The sequence below is a fragment of the Nothobranchius furzeri genome, chromosome 5 (assembly GCF_043380555.1).
Source record: "Nothobranchius furzeri strain GRZ-AD chromosome 5, NfurGRZ-RIMD1, whole genome shotgun sequence".
In the NCBI taxonomy this organism is placed as follows: Eukaryota; Metazoa; Chordata; class Actinopteri; order Cyprinodontiformes; family Nothobranchiidae; genus Nothobranchius; species Nothobranchius furzeri.
The window spans coordinates 38,153,834-38,169,304 of NC_091745.1; the positions used below are offsets into that span (position 1 = coordinate 38,153,834).

General features: G+C 46.9%; 1 protein-coding gene and 1 long non-coding RNA gene across 3 annotated transcripts; one reads left to right on the forward strand and one right to left on the reverse strand.

Moving 5' to 3' along the window:
• Positions 1-9,388: 9,388 nt before the first annotated feature.
• On the forward strand, positions 9,389-10,709 carry LOC139070054 (uncharacterized). Its single transcript, XR_011520706.1, has 2 exons — positions 9,389-9,817; positions 10,526-10,709. It is a non-coding gene; the product is annotated as an uncharacterized lncRNA (long non-coding RNA).
• Positions 10,710-10,971: 262 nt separating this feature from the next.
• On the reverse strand, positions 10,972-15,261 carry LOC139070053 (spectrin alpha chain, non-erythrocytic 1-like). Of its 2 annotated transcripts, none has more exons than XM_070551674.1 (7): positions 15,131-15,261; positions 12,671-12,793; positions 12,383-12,600; positions 11,867-11,959; positions 11,652-11,756; positions 11,427-11,576; positions 10,972-11,218 (listed from the first exon to the last, which is right to left on the reverse strand). In XM_070551674.1, exons 4-7 carry the CDS (start codon positions 11,930-11,932, stop codon positions 11,141-11,143), a joined length of 399 nt encoding a protein of 132 aa, XP_070407775.1. In that variant the 5' UTR covers positions 11,933-11,959; positions 12,383-12,600; positions 12,671-12,793; positions 15,131-15,261; the 3' UTR covers positions 10,972-11,140. The 2 variants fall into 2 exon arrangements, with proteins under 2 accessions (XP_070407775.1, XP_070407773.1); XM_070551672.1 differs by lacking the exon at positions 15,131-15,261 and adding an exon at positions 13,369-14,559.
• Between the last annotated feature and the right edge of the window lie 210 nt (positions 15,262-15,471).

The following is a 15,471-nucleotide window of genomic DNA, read 5'->3' on the forward strand; positions in this document are numbered from 1 at the left end:
TTGAGTTCATCTGTCAAAATAAACAGTCAAATGGAAATATCTGTAACCTGCCGTTTAACTGTTTTGCCTTCTTGTGAAGATTGTTGCAAAGAGAAACAATTAAACTTGTTTAACCCCAGAGCCACCCAGAGCGCATGTGGGAAGGTTCCTCCCACTGAAGCGAGTGTTTTCCAAACCCTGTCTCTCAGAGAGACTTGTCACTTAGAAAATGTTCCCTGATTATGAAACTTTGGCTGAATAGCGCTTGTTCCTGTCTCCAATGTGGCGACACATCCAGGAGCCATCTGAGGAGAATCCCAGAATCTCACATCCTCTTCAGCTCATAAAGCGCCTATGATTACGCACAAGCGTGACGCGTCAACCCGGTCTCACAGTAAGACCGGGTTGGACCTGTTCAGGTTTACGCAGACAATCTTTACACTTAGAATTGACATACAGATGTAAAATTAATGCAGTAAAATATAAAGCATTTTATTTAAATATCCATTCATTATTTTACAAACACAGAGAGCCGCATCAGATGGATGGAAGAGCCGCATGCGGCTTCAGAGCCGCCGACCCCTGTGCTAGCCTACTTTATTGTCCCCAGCAATTTTTAAACCCCACTCAAGTGTATGGTTATTGTCCCCAGCAATTCTGAAAACAAACTGACGCCCTTGCCTGGAAGGCAATATTAAAATAAGATAAAGGTTTAAGGGCAGCAGTCAGGAACATGAAGTAGATCTTCATGACTGGATCACGCAGATGGCTGGCTAAATCATGTATTTTGGCACTCCTCTCCACCTCCTCATGACTGTTAAAGTAGGCCTAGAGTACATGGGGAAACAGAGTGGCAATAGTTAAATAAAAGGAAAACACATAATAGTAAGCTGTATGTATCTGCTGGTGTTACCATCCGTACCTGCAGTGCGTCCCACTGGTTCAACACTCTCTGGACACAGGTTAACAGACTCAGCCATCGGGTGCTGCAGTACCTGAGGAGCTTTAGGTGGTCTGAATCGGTAAAATCTACAAACTCTTTATAGATTTCACATCTTTTTGCACTGTAACATAGAAAATTATTTAGTTAGTGGCTGGAAATGTATGTGTATGTCTGAAGAGTATCAACTGCAGGCCTATTAATTTATATGCATTTACCTTTTATCAAAGTGGGTGTATATCCCAACCAGGATGTCTTCCATTGGTACCTGTGCTGCTTTGATGGCACAGCCAGTGGCCAGTTGTGTTAGGTGGCAGATGCAGCCAAGGTCCTGGACGTGGGGCTGGCTGGTCTTCAGTCCGCTGACATCAGAGTTGTGTCTGCCTTTCATGACACTGGCGTTATCAGAGTGAAAGGCTATCAGGTTCTCCCATGGAATGCCTCTTTTTCTATTGGAAACAGGAAAAAAATGCCATAAAATGTCTTACACTAAACGTAAGGTTAGAAATCCAAGCCAGACCCATGGCTGAACGAACAAACTCGTTCCTTGACAAGAAATTGCAGGAGACTGGAACGTAAATGGATAAAAGACAGGCTTACTGTATCCTTTGAGGCCATGAGAGAGGCTTGGTCTCAGTACCAAAAAGCAGTCAGAGGAGCGAGAAATCGATTTTTTGCCAGCATTGTCACGGCTAATTCAAACAATCAAGGTGTGTTATATAAAATCATAAATGCAGTGCTTTCCCCAGTTCAAAAACTATTTTCCTCTGTGTCTGCTGACTTGTGTAGCCAAATCCTGCAGTTTTTCTTAAATAAGATTACTGTAATCAGAGCTCAGATTCACCAAACCAACCATGGTCTATGCACAGTTGATGAAACATCTAAATGAATATCAGGTAATGGACACCTGTCAGTCTGGTTTTAGACAACAGCACAGCACTGAAACTGCTCACGTTCGGGTGTTTAATGACATTTTTCTGGCTTTAGATTCAGGTTTCCATGTGGTTCTGGTACTTTTGGATCTATCTGCAGCATTCGACACGATCGATCATGACATTTTGATCACAAGACTTCACACTTGGGCTGGCATTTCAGGCACAGCCCTGGATTGGTTTAGGTCATACTTTTGTAAAAGGTCTGCTAGGGTCATGTTGGACAGCTGTTCATCCGAGTCACAGCCTCTACGTTGGGGTGTCCCACAAGGTTCAATTCTCGGCCCGTTACTGTTCAACCTCTATATACTGCCCTTAGGAGCCATTTTCAGAAAGCACGCTGTCGCATACCATCTTTTCGCTGACGACTGTCAAATCTACTTTTCATTTAAGCCAACTCAATCAACGAAAGTTCTGTCTGATTGCATCCTTGAGGTCAAGCAATGGCTAGCTGACAACGTCCTCTATCTCAATGACTCCAAAACTGACTTAATCGTTTTCAGTCCTAACAGTACCACGGCGACTCAACAACCTGACCTCAACTATCTCTCACCTAATGTATCCTCTCTAATCTCCAACCTTGGAGTAAAAATGGACCAGGCTCTGAAGATGGATGCCCAGGTCAATAACACAGTTAAATCATGTTTTTACCAACTAAGATGCATCTCAAAACTAAAGCACATCCTGAGTGTACGTCTTCTGAAATCGGTGGTCCACACTTTTATCACCTCAAGGCTGGATTACTCCAACTCCTGCTTATACGGCATCAGTAAAGCAGCTCTTTCTAGACTTCAGCTGGTCCAGAATTCAGCAGCTAGGTTGCTGACTGGAGCTGACAGAAGACAACACATTTCTCCAATTCTGAAATCTCTCCACTGGTTGCCCGTGCAGTTCAGGATAAACTTCAAAATTATGCTTCTGACTTACAAATCCTTGAACCATCAAGCTCCTGTCACGGTTTGCCTCTGCAGTAACCCATTTGCAGGAATAAAGATCCCTTATCCAGAGTTCAAAAAAGATTTAATAAACAAAACTTCCTCCACTGACTGTGGGAACCAAAACCAAAACCAAACTCAATCCATACAAGTACAACTCAGCAAAGACAACTCCACACCGGTGACTGGCAGCAGTGGCCTGAAATAGGGTGAGGGCAATCAAGATGATGTGGTTCAGCTGCAGCACTCCAGGAGGTTCACAGGGAAGGGGAGGATTCCTGAGAGGAGCTGCAGCTGACCTGAACAAAAACAACAGAGAAAAAGTTAAACACAAACACAAAAAGGGGCGAATCATAACATAACCCCCCTCACAAAGTCCGGCTCCCAGACGGACGTCTCGGCTGGGTGGGGTGTTCCCGGTGAAACTGATCGATCAGATCACGGCCGAGGATGTGGCGTTCTGGGACCCATTGCCTGTCCGCCGGGCCGTAACCCACCCAGTCCACGAGGTATTGGACGCCCCTGCCCACTCTCCTCGAGGCCAAGAGCTTATTCACGCTGTAGACAGGACCGCCATCCACAACGCGGGGAGCTGGAGGGACCGCAGGTGGCGTCTGCAGGGGACAGAGTTTCTCAGGCTTCAGCTTGCTCACATGGAACACAGGGTGGACTCTCAGTGCCCGAGGGAGCTCCAACCTGACGGCTACTGGGTTGATGACCTTGGTGATGGGGAAGGGTCCGATGAATCGGGGCCGCATCTTCCTGGCACCCCCCTTCAGTGGCAGATCAGCCGAAGAGAGCCAAACCCTGTCACCCACCTTGTACTCCGGAGCAGCAGACCTCCGGCGGTTAGCCACGGAGGTGAACCGTTCCTGGTTCCGAACCAGTCGGGAACGGTACTCAGTCCATGTACGACGGCAGCGCCTCACGAATGCTGCAGGACCGGAGGTGGAAGCCGACCTCTCCTGATGGGGGAAGAGAGGCGGTTGGTACCCGTAGGCAGCCTGGAAGGGGGAGAAGCCAGTAGAATTAACCAGGGTGTTGTGCGAATACTCAGCCCAGGGGAGTTGAGAGGACCAAGTCTGGGGGTTCTTCAGGCACATAGCACGCAGGGTGGTCTCCAGATCCTGGTTAAAGCGCTCTACTTGACCATTTGTCTGAGGGTGGAAACCAGAGCTCAGACTGACCGTTATTCCAAGGAGTCTGCAGAACTCCTTCCAAAAAGCTGCAACAAACTGGGGTCCTCGATCCGAGGTGATGTTCTCCGGAAGTCCGTGCAGCCGAAAAACATGCCGCACCACCACCTCCGCCAGTTGCTGAGCCGATGGCAATCTCTGCAGGGGTATAGCATGCACCATCTTTGAGAACCTGTCCACTACAGTCAGGATCACAGTCTTACCCTTAGAGTCGGGTAGTCCAGTGATGAAGTCCATTGCAATGTGGGACCAAGGTCTGGAGGGAACAGGTAGAGGTTGCAGGAGTCCAGCCGGAGGAGTTCTGGGTGACTTGACGCTGGCACACACTGGGCAAGAGGAGACAAAAGCTCGAACGTCAGACGACACCGTAGGCCACCAGAACCGCTGCGCTACCAGGAAGGCAGTCCTGGTTACCCCAGGATGGCAGGCCAGGCGTGATGAATGCCCCCATTTCAACACCGCCGGGCGAAAACCTGGGGGAACAAACAAACAGTGCGGGGGGCATCCAGACGGAATGGTAGTGGGGTCTTGGACTGCAGCATTGATCCTGCGCTCCAAGGACCAACGAGAGACCCCAAGGACCAAGTTGGGCAGCACGATAAACGTGGACTCTGATTCCAAAGCCTCACCCTCCTGCTGGTACTGGCGGGACAGGGCATCAGGTTTAATGTTCTTACTGCCCGGACGGAAGGAGAGGTTGAAGTTAAACCTGTCAAAAAACAGAGCCCACCGTGCTTGGCGGGGGTTAAGGCGCTTGGCAGTCCGTACATACTCCAAGTTCTTATGGTCAGTCCACACCAAAAACGGCTGCTCAGCACCCTCCAACCAGTGGCGCCATTCTTCGAGTGCTAGCTTAACAGCTAGCAACTCTCTGTTCCCTATGTCGTAATTTCTCTCTGCAGGAGTGAGCTTGCAGGAGAAATACGCGCAGGGATGTACTTTATTATCAGACGCTCTCTGTGACAGCACAGCACCCACCCCTGACTCAGACGCATCAACCTCCACAATGAATTGCTTGGAGGTGTCAGGCTGGGTCAGGATAGGGGCCGCAGAGAACCGTCTTTTGAGCTCGGCAAAGGCCATGTCGGCAGCAGTGTCCCAGACAAAACGTACCTTAACCGAGGTGAGTCTGTGGAGGGGTGCAGCCACGCCACTGAAACCTCTGATGAAGCGCCTGTAGAAGTTGGCGAACCCCAGGAAGCGTTGAAGCTGCTTCCGACCAGTAGGTGTAGGCCACTCGAGAACCGCTTTGACCTTGTCACTGTCCATCTGTACCTCTCCAGGCGTGATCACATGCCCCAAGAACTTAGTCTTGGTGGTGTGAAACTCACACTTTTCAGCCTTACAGAAGAGCTGGTTCTCAAGTAGGCGCTGCAGAACGGTCCTGACGTGCTGCACATGTGTTTTACGGTCTGGGGAGAAAATTAAAATATCATCCAGATAGACGTACACAAATCTGTTAATCATGTCCTTCAACACATCATTAATAAAACACTGAAACACAGCTGGTGCATTTGTCAGTCCAAAAGGCATCACCAGGTATTCAAAATGGCCGCACGGGGTGTTGAAGGCAGTTTTCCACTCATCCCCCTCCCGTATGCGCACCAGATGATAAGCGTTCCGTAGATCCAGCTTAGTGAACACCCGAGCCCCTCTAATCTGGTCAAAGGCAGACTGCAAGAGAGGCAGGGGGTAAGTGTTACGAACCGTGACGCTATTCAGACCCCTGTAGTCAATACACGGCCGTAAACCCCCATCCTTCTTGCCCACAAAGAAAAACCCTGCCCCCGCAGGTGATGAGGATGGCCGAATAATGCCTGCCTGTAAGCCCTCCTGAATGTATTCCTCCATGGCTGTTGTCTCAGGGATGGACAGAGGATAGAGACGGCCTTTAGGAGGTTGAGCACCAGGAAGGAGGTCCACAGCACAGTCGTAAGGACGGTGAGGGGGCAGGTTCTTAGCACGAACCTTACTGAACACCGCAGCCAAGTCTGTATATTCGGGGGGAACATTACTGATGTCAGGTGGTTCCAAGGGAGGCTGGCTAGAAACAGGGCGAACAGGAGCAGCAGACAAACAGTTCAATAAACAAAAAGGACTCCACGTCAACACGCGGCCAGAAACCCAGTCAATATGGGGACAGTGTTTGCTTAGCCAGGGGTAACCCAGGATCACAGGAGGCACTAAAGAGTCAACCACAAAAAAACACATCCGCTCTGTGTGGTTCCCAGAGACCGTCACAGTGACAGGAACAGTGCGTGCAGTCACCTTGTGGATAAGGGAACCATTTACAGCATGGATGGACAATGCAGGAAACACCTCCTCGACTGGAATCAAAAGTTCGCTTACCACTGCCTGGGACATCAGATCCCCATCAGAACCGGAATCAATAAGGGTGTCATATTCACCGTGTCTCGTCCCATATGTCAACCGCACACTGGTGGGCGGTCGTGAGGGCGGAGAAAAGGATGACACCCGACCCGCTAGCTGCATGGGCTCCGAGGGCGGGGCGTCACTGCCCAGGTGAGAAACACTCACAGAAATCGGGTGAGGACGAGGTGAAGAAGTCAGTGGGCGGAGTTCATCATGAAGGCGCTCCATCCTCCGCCGATCGATGCATACAGCCAGATCGATAAGATCCTCCAGCTCCTCAGGAACCTCCCTCGCGGCTAGCTCGTCCTTGAGCTCGCTGGAGAGCCCCTGAAGGAAGACGTCGACCAGTGCATCATCAGGCCAGCGGGAGCTTGCCGCCAGCGTCCGGAACTGTACTGCATAGGACGCCACGCTGTCATCTCCTTGTTTGAGCCGGAGCAGCTCAGAAGCAGCCGCGCGGTGCGGTGTTGAGGGATCAAACACCACGAGGAGTTGAGTGGAAAAGGCCCGGAAGGAACGAACCACCTCCGCTCCACGATCCCACTCAGCCAGCCCCCACCTCTTGGCTCTGCCCGTCAGGAAACTCAAGGCAAAAGCCACCTTGCTCTGCTCCGAGGGGAAATCGCTTGGATTAAAGTCAAAATGGAGCCGGCAGGAGGTGAGGAATGGTCGACAATCCTCTGCGGTACCAGAAAAAGTTTCAGGACGACCCAAACGAACCTGTCGAGGGGGAGCAGGCGCTTGCTCCAGTCTGGCTACACGTCCATGCAACTGCTGCAACCCTGACATGCAGCTGCGGAGCTCCTGGGTCAGAACAGGAAGGCTGGCTTCTCCTGCAGCACTCTCACCAGAGGCAGGTAAGGAAGGGTCTTGTCTCTGGGTTCTTCCTGCTGGGTCAGACATCTGGTGGAGTTGTAATGTCACGGTTTGCCTCTGCAGTAACCCATTTGCAGGAATAAAGATCCCTTATCCAGAGTTCAAAAAAGATTTAATAAACAAAACTTCCTCCACTGACTGTGGGAACCAAAACCAAAACCAAACTCAATCCATCCATACAAGTACAACTCAGCAAAGACAACTCCACACCGATGACTGGCAGCAGTGGCCTGAAATAGGGTGAGGGCAATCAAGATGATGTGGTTCAGCTGCAGCACTCCAGGAGGTTCACAGGGAAGGGGAGGATTCCTGAGAGGAGCTGCAGCTGACCTGAACAAAAACAACAGAGAAAAAGTTAAACACAAACACAAAAAGGGGCGAATCATAACAGCTCCTCCATATCTGTGTGAACTTGTCCATTACTACAACCCGCCGCGTGCTCTCAGGTCTGAAGATAAGCTCCTCCTAGCTGTTCCGAATGCACGTTTAAAAAGCCGTGGAGAAAGGGCTTTCTCTGTCTGTGCACCGAAGCTGTGGAACGCATTACCACTGCTAGTGAGGCAAGCACCAACAGCTAGCATTTTTAAATCACGCCTGAAAACTCACTACTTCAACCTAGCTTATACAACATAATTATGGACCTCACTGACATCTGCACTGTTTAAAAATGGACTCCACAATTATCGACTTCCGTATTATTGAGGTTCTTTGTAAAATGTTTTTTCCTATTTTTATTCACCCTGTGTCTTATTGATTTTTAGCTGTTATTTTTGGGAATTTTGTTGTATTTCCTTTTTATCATTTGTCTGTGTTCGACATGTTTATATAACGCCTGTTTAATTAACCAACATTTTTAGTGTACAGCACCTTGTCTGGTTGTAATGCCTTGTGAATGCGCTCTATAAATAAAATTGGATTGGATTGGATTGGATAATTAAATGCAAATTACTACACACATCAACAACACAGTGCAGCTCCCCTACCTTAATGCTTCACTCAGCTTTTCATACAGATTTTCTGCATTTCCCACATTGCATATAGGCATCTCCATGAATTTTGTAGCGACCTGCAGAGTGGCCTCATCGTACAGTCTGGTTAGGATGACGAATTCTTTGTCCGTTTTTCTGTTGTTCGACTCGTCACACATCAATGAAAAGGGCTGCGATCGGCATGTTTTGGCCAACTCATCATCTAGCTCTGCTGCTATGGCACCTGTTGAGTGAGTGCCCAGTAACGTTAGCTAACAATTTGCCACTGATATGCCTGCTGGACATGATTATGAATATGTATACGCTTTCAAAATATTTATACTTAATTTGAATCAACTTACCTTTGATGAGCTATTTGGTTTTTCCCGCAGAATATTTTCGTGCAATAGCAGAGTCCGGGAACATCTCAGCTACACACTTGTTGAAGTCGTCACAGAAGGTGAAAGAAACATTGTTTTTGGCACACAGCATTGCCATTTTAACCTCCGCATTTATGACCTGGTCAGCCTCTATGGTATTCCTAGTCACAAATGCCGACATCGTCTGGGCATGTTTCTGTGCTTCTAGCCAGCGCTTGTGCTTGGTTGATTTCTCATGCTGACTGACATCACTCCTTCCCCCGTGGGAGACACTAAAGTCGCAACTGCAACTCTTACAAAAAGCGTGACTTTGTCCCATCCTGCTCTTCTTTAGAAAAGTAAATTCGCTGTCCCATTTTTCCAGATATTTACACAATTTCTTTGAATTTTTGGCAGGAATGCCTTCTTCACTTCCATCCATCATCGCTCTCATTTGTTGCTCCTGTTATGTTCCCGCTGTCTGCACAAATCTCACGACAACCAGTTCTCGCGAGGCTACAGATAATTTTAGAGAGGCAGAGGAATTTTAAAAATATGGGAGATTTACGGGAAAATAATAATTCGGGAGGACGGCAGGAAAGCAAAGTAAAATACGGTTGTTTCCCGGCCAAAACGGGAGACTCACAGAGCACGGTCGCTTCTGCTTTGCTCCCCTATTTGCTTTTTCCCAAGGCTCTTTTTGTCCCGTCTGCCTACAGAGCGCTTCTCTGCATTTCCTCTGGACATCACTATTTTTCAGAAATGGATTTAATTAATTGGTCATTCAACGCGATTGATAAGATTTTTTCTACAATGAGAACGGAGGAGGGGGCTCCCGCTTGTCCTCACGGGACCATAGACTGTACATATACTGGACAATTCGATTCCATAGGCTTCAATAACACGTTATCTGTCCATAATGGGAGGTGTCCACCACCGCCATTTTGACCGTGTCACAGGTTCCGTCCAGCCCAGACAATTCCATAAAAGGGAAGAGAGGAGGCGCTGAGGGTGTGGCTGTAAGGCTGGGCTCGAGTGACGACACCCAGGCGAACTAGCTACGAGCTAACCTGAAGCTAACCCTGGCTAACCCAAAGCTAAAGCGGAGGTGGGAGCCGAGCTAACGGATGTAGCCACCTAGCTTCAACCCAACCGGAGCTAACTGGAACACCCATCGACCTGAACCTCACACGGAGTTTAGGTGGAGGTTTTCTGCGCCTGTTCGTGAGAAGTACCTGTATTAAAAAAGTTTTAAATCGGTAAGTTTATAACTTATTTCCGTAATGAATACATTTTGCTTTGAGCAAGTTTTCAGTACAGTTTTTTTCGGCGCTATCACTCCTGAGTCGCACCAGCCATTAAATGTATCATGAAGAAGAGAAAATATATTTAAGTCGTATTTTGGGGGGACATTTTATTATCTTTCTTACAAAATCCGAGACCAAGCGTTTCACATTGCAACACAAGCACCGGTAACCATAACAGAATGAACAGCCAGCAGAGGAGAGGATGGCGGTGTTTCAAACCCTCCCGGCCGGCGTGTAGAGCTCATTCCTGGGCTGGAGCCGGCCCTCAGCACCCCGCCACAGGCTCTAACAGATGCTGGCGGTGTTTCATATATTTCCAAAACGTAATACTTGTTTGTATCTTGTACAGCCAGCTAGCCTTTATTCTGGACTCAGTACAATTTACCAAAAGTAAAGAGACATTATACAGATGAAGTAAGCACAAGATAACTTACTGGAAGACACAGAGTTATCATCAGAACCAGAACAAGAGCCTGATAACAGTCATGTGAAAATAACAGTTAAAAAGTATGTATGTATAATAGAAATAAAAATATATTAGAATTAGTGTAACTCACTGTGATCCAAACAATAAATCAGCCATAGCTGATTAGTAAATATGACATGAGGTTTGGGAGTTTTTAAGTTTCATTCTTTTATTAAATTTTTTTTCCTCCATAGCCATTTGGATCATTGGGGACAGCTGAGTGAGGCGTGGTGCCCAGAGAGCTGCAGAGACAACCTTGGCCTCCCTGACGTCTGTGTCTCCTGGTTCGGTTGGGGCGGACCATCGACATACATACATGTGCCGACACTGTGCCCTGTTTTATAAAATGTAGTGTTAAAAATAAATGTTTTTGCTCAATTACTGGAATTTCTTTGGTTAAGACAAAAGTGAGGAATAATCATTTACAAGTTATTTGTACAACAGGCCCATTTTAAATCCCAACAGTTTCTTAGCAGACAATAGAAATGTGTTCTTTACTAACTTTACTTGGTTTGAAAATCTTACTAAAATAAACTTGAGTGCCGTATTGCAAAACCCAATCATACTTGTTATGTAAACATTAGCTTTGAAGATATTTTTTACAGATATATATTTGTGTGCAACAAAAACCAAACTTAAATAATTTGTCATTCTTTATTGAAAAACAACAAAATACAGGTATACAGAAGTGTGGGAAAATGATAATGTGAAAGTATTGCACTATAAATGAAGTGAGATGAGATGAAGGTGAGATGAAGGTGGACGCCAGCGGGCTGGACGCCGGACGAAGAAACCTGGAGACGGATCGCTCAGACAGGAAGGGAAGAGCTTCCTCTTACCTTGATGGAATTAAAGTTAGCCGTCGTCTGAACGCCCAACCGTACGGTCTGAGGTCAAAGGTCACAGGAAACACACACCAGTCAGCAGTCATACAGATGCATAAAGATAACTGTAGCCATGGCAACCAGCTGACATGTCCCCACTTTCACCAGCACCTGGTGCCTGCCGGGTCACCTGAATTCCTGTGTGATGTCAGCACGGTCGGCCGTGACTGCTGCCATCAGAGGTGACCTCTGATCAGCTGAATGAACTCACCTTCCAGGGTGACGCCGTGTTAAGAGTCGGCTTCATCCTGTAAACAAACAAACAAACAAATGAGTGGTAACAAAAACACCACGTCTGGTTCTGGTTGAGGCGGAGGACAACATGCACCTTTCCAGGAGCAGAACCCAGATGTTCTTGTTGCTACAAACAGAGACGAGCAGAGTTAACAAACCAGGAAGTGAGAGGGACCAGCTGCTGCAGACAGGTGACGCTCACCTGAGCCTGAACCATAGGAGCCTCCTCAGCCATCAGACCTTCTGACTCCAGTTCAGATGCCACCTTGTTGATGTCCCTCAGGCGGGACTCGTTGGCCTTCAGGTCCTGCAGGACAAAAGCACCTGCTGATTATCTTGTTGCTGTCGGGTTAACAGGTCTGGTGTTAGAACGTGGTGGATAAGAATGTTCTGACGGGCCGAGGGCTCTGAACTCACCCTGCAGGACTGGGCCTGCTCCTTCAGGGCCTGGATGCTGCTGCCATAAGCCGACAGGTCCGACATCAGGGCCTCGTGCTTCTTCAGGAGAGCCTGTGGAGCAGAACATCAGAACCTTCAGCTCGTCTGACACAAGTGGAGCTTTCTCGCAGCGATGGTCCAATCGGATCCGCCACTGTAAAACAAACCCTGCTCAGTTCACCGCAGACGCAGCTCTGCGGGTGTTTAGTGGAAAAGCGTGAGCCTTCTGCCGGCTGCCACGTGTCATGGCTGCTCTGCAGCGGGAACACACATCACAGCTTGTAAACCGTTTGAAATAAGAGCGCCGGGAACACGTTTGTCATCACTTCCTGTGCGAGGCCAGCACTTCTACCCCTAACCCATGAGACGCTCAAACGAGCAACGATGTCTGGTAGACAACCGAAGGAAATGACAAATACAGAAACACTAATTATGAAGGACTGGAAAGAGAGCAAAGAAAAGCGATTGGAGTTTCTCAGGAAGGGACTTCCATACCTCGGCCAAGTCCTCGTCTTTCCCTTAGTCTGGACTTCCAACGATGGGCTCCTTCTCCCTCATCCAGGACTCGGCCTCATTAGCATCCGCAAAGTACTGCTGGGCCTGCAGAGAGTCCTCCAGGTCCTGCCTCCTCTGGGACGCCTTGGCCTTTAGCGTGTCCCAACGTCCATGAAGCTCTGACAGCTTAGTCTTCACCTCCTCACCAGCGAAGTGACCTGGACCCAAAAAAAGTGAGCCAGAACCTGCAGACACCTCAGAAACATGTCAGGACCAGACCTGCTCTACCTTCCTCCACCATGGTCTCTCCTTTCTGGGTGACAGCCTTGATGCGAGGTTCATGACCTGTGATCTCAGCCTGCAGAGCCTGGTGCTTCTTCAACAGGTTCTGGACACCAATCAGGTCCTTCCCTGAGGACACATGTTAGAGTTCAGCATTATGCAGTAGACAGACCAGTTTAACCCAGGGGTTTCTTTCTTCTACAATCTGCTCTTTAACTGTATTATTTCCTGCTATTTCAGCTGTTAACTTTATTTTTTCTCCAAGTATTCTTCTCCCCAGAAGAAGCTACAACGATGTTCTGCTGAGCTGTGGTGGCCTCATGGAGGGGGCCATCGGCTAGCACACTGCTGCTAACCACTTAAACATTCTCCCTCTCCTGATAGTAACATTTTACTTTCTTTGATGTTGGATGTGCTAATACTAGTTTACCCGTTTAATTATAGATTCACTAGGATAAATACAATAAAGTTTATCTCTTGCCAAATAGAATATTTACTGTGGCGAGCCCGTGAAGAGGTGTAGGAGAATGCGACAAATTTGTCTGTTAAAAAGTCTGTTATGTACAAAAAACACAATATCATCACACTATTTTGGACCGATACATGACGGTCAGGTCCAGCTTGGGGAGAAAATATGACACGTCTTTCAGGATGGACTTCATCTTTGGTAGCTGGCGAAGCCGGGAAAAGCAGGATCTAACCACCTGGCTAATGTGGGAGTCCATCCGCATCTCTGGGTCCAAAACCACCCCCAGGTTAGTGATGGTTGGCTTCACTAAGCTGCAAAAACAGGGTTGCAGGACAGGACTAACTGCAGTGGGAAAGGGAGGAACAAATATTCCAGTTATAAATATTAAATATTTGAACAAATAAATATTTGTTAAAAGGAAGAAACTGATGATGACTTTAAGATTAGAGGAATGTTCTAGAACGGGTCTGGAACCAACGATGGCCCTTTGTATCAAATTTGGATTAAAAAAATAGCTCATGATTTTATTTATGGATGGAATAAAAATACAGGTTGTAAGCATCTTCTCAGTATCTTCATGTTGCACGACTTTCCACAGCAGAAGGACACAAAAACTGCCAGAATTATGATTAGAAAGATTTACGTTTTAATCTCAGAATCCCAACTTTTCCCAGAATCTTCACATTATTCTATGAATTCAGAGAAAATATACATTTTTCAGAGGTCTCGCTCCCCTGTTGTGGATATTTCTCAAAATTCAACCATTTTTTCTTTTTAAAAGCTTTAGTAAGAGTTTGGACTCTAAACAAGTTTTACTTTGCAGACTGCTTGTTTAAACCTTCATCAGATCTGCTCATAATAAAACATTTGGGTTATATTTAATGCCCAGGAAGATGCTCTTCCTGGGCATTAAGTTATCAAAAACAGATAAAAGTATTTTTTACCATAATTTTAACTGCTATCAGCTGATAAAAATAATAAAAAACAGCCTGATCATTAAAGGGGTGTAAGTGAAACCGCGCGGATCACACAAACCATCATGCTGTCTATATGACTTTGAAAATATATAGTTTAATTACAGTTTGAGTTATTTGACATCTGTATAATGTTTATTATTTTGTTTTTTTCCCCTAAATGCCTAACGTTTTAGTTTTACATGAATATTAGTCATTCATCACAATACATAAAGTTACACATTTTAAATTTTAATAGGGGAAGACTGCAGGAGGGAGCGGTAAAATACAGAAATCCCCAGCAAAAACAAGAAACTTTACGAGTCTGATGAAACCCGCTGGAGTTCCTTCAGCAGGCCTGGTGGCAGCTACAACGGCCCAGTGGCTGTGCTTGGTCAATGTTATCGAGCTCAGTCCGGCTCGGCCGTGAACGAGCCGAGGCGACATCCTGCTCTGCCTAAGAAGAGGTGTTATTTTCCGCTTCAGAAGAAGCGTCCATGTTTTACGCTTTCTCAGAGACATGTCACGTTGCTAAGTTGTTAGCGCCGCGCGCTAACACGTCAATAGTGCAGCATAGCCTGCTGGAGGTTTTAAGGGTTCAGATGAAAACACCCTACCACTCAGGCTGCTTACACATCGATATTAAGTTGTCGCTGTTGCGCTCACGCCGTAATACAGTATTAGATGCGGTTAAAGTCAGACATGAAAAACTCCACGAGCGGTCAGACCGCGCAGCAGCTAGGCGCAGCAAGTAGGCGCCGGATCGGTGACCGCTGGGGATTACCGGATGGAAGAATGGACACAGAAGTCTCCCTCTTAGCGCTCCGTCATATTTCAACCCATTTTTATCTTAAATGCACTGGGTTTTACCCTATTACCCATCTAAATATGCCCTATTAATTATTTTACCGTATTTTACATTTAAATTTCATGGTTAAACAGTACATGCTACATGTTAAACTGATAGTTAGCTAGCTACTTCGGTAAACTCAGCTAGTTTAAAGGTGGCAGTGACATAAAATACGAATGTAGATTTTAACTTACCGAAAAAAATGAAGTGGAGACTCCTTGGACGCTCTATTAGTGCAATTAATACCACTGCAAGTCATTTTGTCCAACAATTGCACCAATACTATACAAAGAAGAATACACAAACACAGAGACTCAAAATGCCGGAGCAGTTTCCAAGCCAGACCGAGGCTGTACTGAGGCCTTTCCACGGAGCTAGCTCTGTGGTCACGTGGGTCTGAGGCGGCGGTCACGTGTGTCGGATGCTCATTAATTATACAGAATTTTAGGCTTTCAATACACTTAAACAGAAGAGTTAGAAAAAAATTCACCCCCCTCAGAGTTGTCATGAGTATAAACTATAGATAATTTAGACA